Source organism: Vigna unguiculata, chromosome 7, assembly GCF_037176805.1.
Source record: "Vigna unguiculata cultivar grain cowpea cultivar isolate G323 ecotype 2 chromosome 7, ASM3717680v1, whole genome shotgun sequence".
NCBI classification, from domain to species: domain Eukaryota; kingdom Viridiplantae; phylum Streptophyta; class Magnoliopsida; order Fabales; family Fabaceae; genus Vigna; species Vigna unguiculata.
In genome coordinates this window covers 1,561,908-1,571,057 of record NC_140798.1, presented here as the reverse complement: position 1 = coordinate 1,571,057, position 9,150 = coordinate 1,561,908, and the positions used below count along the sequence as shown (strand labels likewise).

The 9,150-nt window shown below is 31.2% G+C and overlaps 2 protein-coding genes across 2 annotated transcripts; one reads left to right on the top strand and one right to left on the bottom strand.

The window, feature by feature from the left end:
- Positions 1 to 1,189: 1,189 nt before the first annotated feature.
- LOC114192223 (RING/U-box superfamily protein) lies at positions 1,190 to 2,227 on the bottom strand. The gene has a single exon (XM_028081866.2). It carries the CDS (start codon positions 1,908 to 1,910, stop codon positions 1,398 to 1,400), a length of 513 nt encoding a protein of 170 aa, XP_027937667.1. The 5' UTR covers positions 1,911 to 2,227; the 3' UTR covers positions 1,190 to 1,397.
- A 3,322-nt stretch (positions 2,228 to 5,549) lies between these two features.
- Positions 5,550 to 8,066, top strand: LOC114192197 (uncharacterized). Its single transcript, XM_028081836.2, has 3 exons — positions 5,550 to 5,971; positions 7,352 to 7,456; positions 7,550 to 8,066. The coding sequence occupies exons 1-3, from the start codon at positions 5,657 to 5,659 to the stop codon at positions 7,859 to 7,861; spliced, it is 732 nt and encodes a 243-aa protein (XP_027937637.1). The 5' UTR covers positions 5,550 to 5,656; the 3' UTR covers positions 7,862 to 8,066.
- Positions 8,067 to 9,150: the final 1,084 nt, after the last annotated feature.

Below are 9,150 nucleotides of genomic sequence, written 5' to 3'. Positions count from 1 at the left end.
TACTTTGAAACTTTGATTGGAGTCTTGTAAAATATCAGAAGATCATTTGTAAAAAAAACAAAACTTACATACGCATATCCTTAGATGCTTTTTATTACTATTCAATTAGAATAGGAGTTACACTTTGGTAATCTATGTAGACATGTAAACTTTTATTACCAAATTATTATTAAGGTAAAACATTCGCAGATCAAAATTTTTTTATAAAACTAAATCCATATTTCATGAGATTTATTTTAAATATAGGTTTAATTATTAATTTAGTTTCTATATTTAGTTGTTTTATTTGTTTTGGTTTTTATATTATTTTATTCAATTAACTAATTTTTTAAAAGAAATTGTGATGTCTTTCATTAAATTAATGATAATGTTGTTCGGAGGTGACACGTGTCAAAATTTGGATTTCTTTGTTAAGGTTTGACATGCGTTAAAGATAAAAAAAGAATAACTTAATTTTGATATAAATATTTTTCAAAAGGTATCTAACGAGGAATGTTGATAGACCAATGTATATATAGACATCTACGGGAACTAAAACTGATCTGCAGACACCCATTGACATAACACGATGCAAAACATATTTATGCAGATTATTTTGAGAAAACTTTACACAGAAATCCTATAAAGATATGGGATGGACTGTTAAGACATGATACATTACATTGGACATACAATTAGACTCAACCTTGCTATATAAGGTGTTTGTATTTATCATTGGACTTTCCTGATAAATGAATATAGGTTAGGATTTTTTTGGCTTAAAAATACACCAATCATTTTGGTTGATTGTAGATACACTATATTATGAGAATTTTTTTTTATTTGTATACGGGTTGGAACACTCTTGAAATTTCAAAATATATACATATATATACTTACTGATAAAAAAAACACCAATTCAATTAAAGGGATTACATTTTTTTTACAATAATATTCCTTAACCAAAAACAAATATAAAGACAAATTAAATCAAAAACTTTAAATATAAGAACTAAATTTTTAATTAAATTTTAAGATTAACTTAATCCTAAGTAATTTTAAATTCTAACAAACAAGCTTATAGCTTATAAGACGAGAGTTGTCTTCATTCAATATATAAATTCACTCTATCTCTCCAATGATACCACTAATAATAATTTTTCTTTCCAAAGAAACATGTTATGAATAATACTGTGCGAGGTTTTCAAGATTTCATACAAGGAAAGAAAAATGAAATTTGCAGCAGTTACTGTAGCTTCTACTCATGAACTGATATTTGTGAACTTTAAACATTTGTTTTGTTTTGGAGAAAAGGCAGAAGAGAAGAATTTACATATAGAATGAATCAATAAAGTAGTTTATGAAATTGTGAAGGTGAACTAGTACTAGAACAATGCAAAAACATTTGAAACTAGGAATCAATCTCGCCTTGTTGCTAATGGGACAACTTCTGCAAGAGGTGTGGAGAGAGGTGTTGGGATAGGTGATGTTCTGCAGAGAGGACAAGTTGGATGCAGCCTCAACCATGGGTCTATGCAGTTGAGGTGAAACACATGTTCACAATCTGGCAAAACCCTTAGCACATCAGAACTTTTGTAATCTCCCAGACATATGGAACAGCTTGTTGGTGTGGAATCAGATTTTCTCAGCTTGGCTTCAGAGAACAGCATCTTGGGGTAGTTCATGATTGTGGCTTCATCCAACCCAACATCAACTATTGTGTGGTGTGGCTCAAGGAATTGTGGGCCAGTTGAAGAAGAAGTTCTTCTCCTTGGAGCAGCTGGCACCTGTGACCTGGTGCAGAAGTAGGAGGTGAGTGTGATGGTTGTGATCAGCAGAAGAATCCCAATTGAGATTCCTATGCCCATGCCAAACCCACTTATGTTGCTGGATCCAAGGTACCCAGATGAATCACTTGTGTTGTTGTTCATCTTCTTGATGCAGAAAGTGTTTGATAGAAGATGGTTTTGGTTGGATATTCAAGTGTTTATGTTAGCCATGGTGATGGATGAGATCAACTTGCAATGAGACGTTAATGATTTGGCTGCTGCAAGATTTCATGATACGAAGTCAACGGAAAATGAATGTGATCAGAGAGAGAGAGAAGGGAAGAAGAAGAAGGGTAAGAAAATTAAGGGTTGCGTTTGAATGAAGGAAAGACATGTATGTATTTAGGGTTAAGTAAAGAAAACCAATAATGAGGCATTGCATGTGAATACATTCCACTTTCTCAACGTTAGATTATGTTTACATGTTCACTGGTTTGTGCAGGTCAACGATATCCTTGATGTCAATATTTCCATGTATCTACGATTCATTTGTGTTCACAAACAAACATCATTATATTACAAAAACCTTATCTGTCAGTGGTCAATGCTTCAGAATGGCCACGTTCCATGCATTACTAGGAAAGTTGTGAATCAAGTTTTATTATTTTTTTGGCTATGGTTGTAGATTAACTGTTTTATGCTTGAATTTATATTTTTTTTATATGCAAAGAATATTAATATATATAAACATTTTAGGAGTGCTTCGACCCTTATATAATTTTGATTTTACATTAAAGTTCTTAGATAAACTAAAATAACCTTTTATGGATTAAATATGTTTTTGGTACCTTAACTTTTAGTGAATTTTAGAATTAGTCCATTTTGAAACTTTGGATCAATTTAGTTTTTCATCTTTCGAAATATGTGAATTTAGTCATTTTAATCAAATTTTGTTAAATTTATTTAACATTTCAAGCACATTTCATAATAATATTTGACTTAACATTAAAGCAAAAATATTTCAAATAGTATAAAAAACTCAAATTCAATCCTAAATGAGTACGAAACATCAAATAAATCTAACAAAATTTGATTAAAATGACTAAATTGGTCTAAAATTTCAAAATGGACTAATTCTAATATTCACTGAAAATTAATTACAAAAACATATTTAAGTCTATTTTTATTTATATAATTCTAGATTAGTTGTGTAATTCAAAAGTATTTTTCTGGGTTCACCTGTTTAGATAAAGCCATCACCAACCACATTAATACCGTAATATTTTTTATTTAATAAAAAAATCATTAAGTTTTGGAAAAGTCAAACTTGCAGAAGAGTAAACAAAATTGCGTATGGATCAGCCCTTGTATTTTTTAAATTAAAAGTATGAAATATATTAATAATTGGATCAGACTCTTGTAAGGTAGTGAGATGATTAGATGTAGAAGTTAAAAAAGAAAAACAATAGGTGTATAACTATATAACACTTGATTAAAAAAATCAAGATAATTTTGTAATTTATAATAAGTTATTAATAACGCATATCTATATTGATCGTATAGTTGTAAACGTTAATTTGTTTTATTAATTAATAATTATAACAAAATTAACAAACTTTTCACTGGCTAAATTTTTCACTGCTTTCAAAATCTATAATATTGTGACATTTATACTCTTGATCCGTCACAACATCTCTTTCCATTCTTTTCTAAAAATAACTAAAAGGTGACAGGCATAACTTATTATAATTTGAATAACGTATATAATAATTTTAAGTATGAAAAATGCATTAAATAATATCATATGATGAGGTGACAACTATTCGTTAAAGAAGAAAAAATCTTTGATACGTCTAAGTGTGATAAGAATTTCCAAATAATAGCATAGGATAAAAAAAATGGGGACGAGTATAATACTATTTAAATAGAGTGGTTAAGTATAATTTATTTTAAAGCATGATTGCATGTGAACTGGCCAATTATTTTATGTATATAACCCAAAAAGGATTCTGAAAAACAAGAAAGCAAAATCACAGGGTGTGTTTGTTTATTTTAGTTTTAAATCTTCTTTTAAAATTAAAAATTTCATTTCATGTGAGTTAACATGTTTTGTTACAATTGCTTTTAAAACTTTTAGTTTTAGGATTTCTAGAAACAGAAAAAATGGTCGTTTCATGTGTTAACATGTTTTGTTATAATGTTTTTAAAAAGCTTTTAGAGTTTTAGGATTTCTAGAAACAGAAAAATGTTAATAGACTTATTTTCATTTAAGTTTTTACTCTTTTTTTTTTGTTGAACTCAATGTCAATAATTTGCTTTCTTTCGATTGAGTGTTTTGCTTCCTCTTTGACTTTTGATTTCAGCTTTGTGTATTATTTGTGACCATGTCTTTAGCTTAAACATATAAACAACTTTAATGTCGGTTCGGTAATCATATAACTTTGCACAACCAATTATTTTAACTTCAAATTTCAATTACAATCATTAAATTCACAAGATTAGTGAAAGAATGTATTATTCAATTAAGAGCTAATGATGACTTTATAACCTTACAAATAAACATGTCAAAATGAATTTTACTCCGTGAATAAATCCCTTCATCATGTGTTCAAATGGGTCAAATTAGAAAATTAAAGTTTTTGTTGGCTATGAGTTAAAATAGATTCAGCTCATTTAACCCACAAACTACATGAGTTAAATTCGGATTAATCTGAGTTGATCTACTTATATTTTAAGACTACCAAATTAATCTTTTAGAATCAAACAAACCCTAACTTGAAATTAATTTCCATTTGCTTCATCTACACCACACATTTTTCCTTCATTTCGTCCACATTACACACAACTTCATCTCATACCATTCATGTCTGTCCATCGCAACTCATCCACCACAAATTCGAATATTCAAAAATAATTTTCTTTTTATATTTTTATATAGATCAGTGAACTAATTCACTTAATTCACAAACCAATGATGAGTTAAGCTGGATTGTAAATTTTTGGTTCATTATAACTTAAGTCGGATTGGACTCACTCATTTTTAACCAAACTCATGGTAAGACAATTCATATAAGTCAATTTGACCCACTTTGATTTCATATTTACATGATTAAAAATATGTCATAAACAAAATCATGTTGTACGTGTCCAACCATGTGATGACTAAACTACTATTATCACGTTCTTATAGGATTTACTATTAACGTGTTGTGTGGAAATGAGATGGATGGGAGTGGTTTAAACAGAATAGAAAAAGGTTAGGATAAATATGTCATTTTGATAAAATAATACAAGTGAAGATATGTTTAGCAAAAGAGGGAATGTAAATAGAAAGACGCTAAATAAAAACATTGTAATCTGGGTCCAGCCCAAGTTTTTGTCTATAAGAACACTCCTTCAATTATTAATTACTAAAACAGTAGCCAGTATAATTAAATTTTATCCTTATTTTGCTTCTGTAATTCAACATCATTATTTTCTCACAATAATTGATTACTTAATCATTTTAAAAGAACTTTTGTATACACTTTTCTACAAAATCAGTGTCATGTTATCAGTTTTTTTTTTCTTAAAAAGGAAAATTGACTAAATTTTGAAACCAGGAGGATAAAATATATAATATTTTTTTTTAAAGAAATCAAAATTACACTATAAATAAAAAAAGTATATTCAGTCCTAATTATTATTATTTAGAAACACGTGTAGCACTTTCAGAAGTCGTTTGACACAAAAGAAGCCGTTTGATAGAAACGTAGTTGTTTAATAGAAACGAAGTCGTTTAACCTATAAACGACATTAGTTCTTCAACGGGATGAACGGCTAAAGTTAACGCGAGAAAACCGAAATTCGCACTCTACCGCACGCAGCGATTCCCTGTAGTTTGGGGAAAACTTCTAGAATATTCTTCCATGGAGGTTATCAAAGGACTAGCGGCGGCGATCGTGGTTGCGGTGCTCGTGGCGGCGTTGCCGGCGGACGCCGGCGACAACAACCCAGTATTCTCTCCGTGCTCTGACACGCGAGTGCAGCGATCCGACGGATTCTCGTTTGGAATCGTGTTCGCGCCGAAGGACAAGTTCTTCTTCAACAACAACAGCAGCGTTCAGCTGTCACCGTGTGATACGAGACTCTCGCTCTCCAATTCAAATTATCAGATCTCTGTGTTCAGACCCAAGGTCGACGAGATCTCGCTCCTGACCGTTAACTCCTCATCATTCACCGCGGTTCGTTTTCAGTTTCTCTGTTTGTTTTCTCAATTTAGATTTTAGAGATTGGTATAGTTTCTGTTGTTGGTGATCGAAGTAACCGAAGTCAATTTCTTTTGTTAATTCATAATTTTGTTAATTTGTGTGTGTGTGTTTAATTCTTTTTTGCTACTCCAAAATTTAGCGTTGAAGTACGATCATTTGTTTTGACATGCCAGTTGACTAGAAAGTATTCACGAAACCCTAATTGCAGAATCCTTGGTTCATGTGAATAGGAATCTTTTTCTTTTTTTGGTGAGATGTTTGTTTATGCTAAATTCAAGCTATGCTTGTTTGAGTAACTGGAAAGCTTGGAGTTAGGGGATTTGGAAGGAAGCTCATTTCTCCTTTCTTCGTTACAACATAACAATATGACGGTTTAAAGTGGAGTGCAACTCATAGACTACAATTTTTTTTCCAGTTAAACATCCTGTGGTATGAAAGCGAGTTGAAATTGTTTTTTAGTGAAACATGAGATTGAAACCTTTCTCTCGTTCCATTTTCAATTCTCTTACTATTTTCTACTTTCGTATTTTCAACTTACATAAACATTTATTGCCTCAGTTTTATAGCAAAATTCAAATTTGTTTGGCGCCCTAAATGAGCCTGATTAGTCCCTGTTTTGTCAAAAATGGATGAGGCTACTAGTTTGAGCAGGGTCACTGATCAGTCCAAATTGATTGTCGATTTGACCGAACTGATTGTTTAGTCATCCGAGCTTATTGATTCAGGCTTAGACTTTAGAGTGGCCAAAATGCATGATACCTTCAGAAACACTGAAGTAATAATCTATGAAACACCAAATCGACTCTAACACAAACATTGAACATGATACAAATACGGGACATGACTTATGTCCAAAATATAAGATGTGTACCTGTAAAGATACTTCTACATTCAAGACACCAATAATAATTCACTTAAGTGACTAGATTTAGTAGATGCATATCTTTCACAATGTTGGTAGCATTTATAAGTGTTAGCTCTAGGCTAGAATCCGTATAGCTGAGGGTCAAAGGTCCCTTGTGGACAATGGCAGGCTATCACAGCGTGTATGTGCAATAAACTAGTGTCCCAGTTTTGACTATAGTCAAAATATCCTGGAGTTGTTTGGGCTTCATACAGATGTCAAACTGGTTGGGCTTAAGCGAATGGAAGGCACAGTTTATAACAGTTCCTAACCCTTGACCTGTGTGGATTGATTTGATCATCAGTTTGGTTAACTTTTGTTTTTTGTGTCTGTTGATTAATTTGATCATCAGTTGAGTTAAGGCTTAACTTTTGTTTTTGTTCTTTTTTTTTGTCTCTGTTGATTAATTTGTTTTACCGTTTTGGGTCTGTTAACCGTTTCTTGTGCAGGACACGTATGGCTATATGGTTGCATTTGCTGGAAGGAGATATGCTGCAAGGTCTCCCCCTGCTTTTGTCGCAAACGGCACATATACTGTTACCAGTTTTACTCTTGTAAGGAGTGGTTTTTCTTTTGAAAGTAGTGTTTTGATATTTGTGGTCATAACCATAATTCATACTGAGAACCAACTTGACCTGGCTTTGCAGGTCCTAGAGTTTAAGAAGGGCAGACTGCAAAATTTATACTGGAAAAGAGATGGGTGTGCTAAATGCTCAAGTAATTCGAAAGCTGTATGTCTCAACAATCAGGATTGTGCACTACAAACGTCCAGTTGCAAGAGTCATGGAGGAACTGTGGATTGCAGCATAGGTATACAATTGGCATTCTCTGGCACAGATAAGCACCTTGCAGTTCTCAATTCTTGGTATGAAGTGAAAAACCTTCGCCAATATTCACTGTATGGCCTTTATTCAAATCTGAGAGATTCCCTCACAAGCCAGTATGATAAATTTTTCTAATTCCCTTTAGTTTTTTTTTTTTTTTTAATTTTGTCTTGTACCATTCTGTTATGATTTGCTCTTGTTATTACGTTATCCACATCCCAACCCTTCTCTTATCAATATATTTGTGAGAATCCAGAATTGGCTTGTATATTGTATACCAAAGTTATTTTATTATGGTGGAAGGAGTACAAAACATGAATTTGTCATTGACCGAAGTAAACTGTGTTGGACTTGAAGATTCCAAATAGTGTGATTGAAGAATGTAGTCTGTCCAAACTTCGACCAAACTAGCATGAAAAGTCCTTCTAGTGTGTGAGATGTGTGATAAACTGATACATGTTCATTATTTAGCAAGTGGGCAGTTCATAATATTATTCTGAGGTGCAGTTAGCTATTTGCCTATTGCCATGGATGATGAATTATTCAAATGGTCTTCTCTTGAGTGCCTTACAAGTGCTCCAAGGAATCTCATGGTAAATAAATTGAATCTTAAGTATTGTTCTTATAAAGATGCAGGGATTCATCAAAGAAGAAGGAAAATTAGAAGCAGGGTTCAAGATTGTTGATCTAGATATTGTTTCCTTGGTATTTTTAGCAACTTTGGATCTGAAAGAAATCTTCTATGTATGAAGTATGAAGTTTTGACCTTTAATGGGTTCGCGAACTAATTTTGATTGGACATAAATATCTACTATACTATTCATGTCATTCAAAACCATTTAAATATTACAACAAAATCCTCGTATTAAAAACACAACTTATAAAAATATTGTTTATTTGTTTACCTCAGATTTCTTTTCTAAACCTTATTTCGTCTCAATCTATTGTTCTTACCAGTGCTTATTGTAGTCACTTTTATAAATGTCTAAATCATAATAACTAAAATTTTCGTTTGTTCATGGATGCATTATTTAAATATTAAATTTAACTTAAAGTTTTAATTTTGGACCTGTAACTATAAAACTTTACTATCATAACTTACAGGATATATTTTTGTTGCTCAATTTTTGTTCTAGTTTTTATTTTATACATTTCTAAAGTATTTTTTAAAACAATATGTAATTGTTACTAATGTATCATATTTTATTTTATTTACTGTTTGATGAAAGTTTAATTGTAATTAAAAATTTATTTATTATACAAAATTACACTATATATGTATAAATCTTTTTATGTGTTTAGAAAAAAAAAATTGCATTATTTCTCCGTTCATTCCTCTAGAAATTAAAGCATGAATATGGCATTTGTTAAAACCATGAAGTCTTTATCTGTTATAGGTTTTTTTCTCAAAGATTCGGAATGAA

What these genes read in the sequence shown, in the direction of transcription:
- LOC114192223 (XM_028081866.2), bottom strand. Translation starts at nt 1,910, where the DNA reads ATGAACAACAACACAAGTGATTCATCTGGGTACCTTGGATCCAGCAAC.
- LOC114192197 (XM_028081836.2), top strand. Translation starts at nt 5,657, where the DNA reads ATGGAGGTTATCAAAGGACTAGCGGCGGCGATCGTGGTTGCGGTGCTC. An exon ending in ACTCCTCATCATTCACCGCG is followed by an intron (nt 5,972 to 7,351) that starts GTTCGTTTTCAG and finishes TTTCTTGTGCAG; the next exon opens with GACACGTATGGCTATATGGT. An exon ending in CTGTTACCAGTTTTACTCTT is followed by an intron (nt 7,457 to 7,549) that starts GTAAGGAGTGGT and finishes CTGGCTTTGCAG; the next exon opens with GTCCTAGAGTTTAAGAAGGG.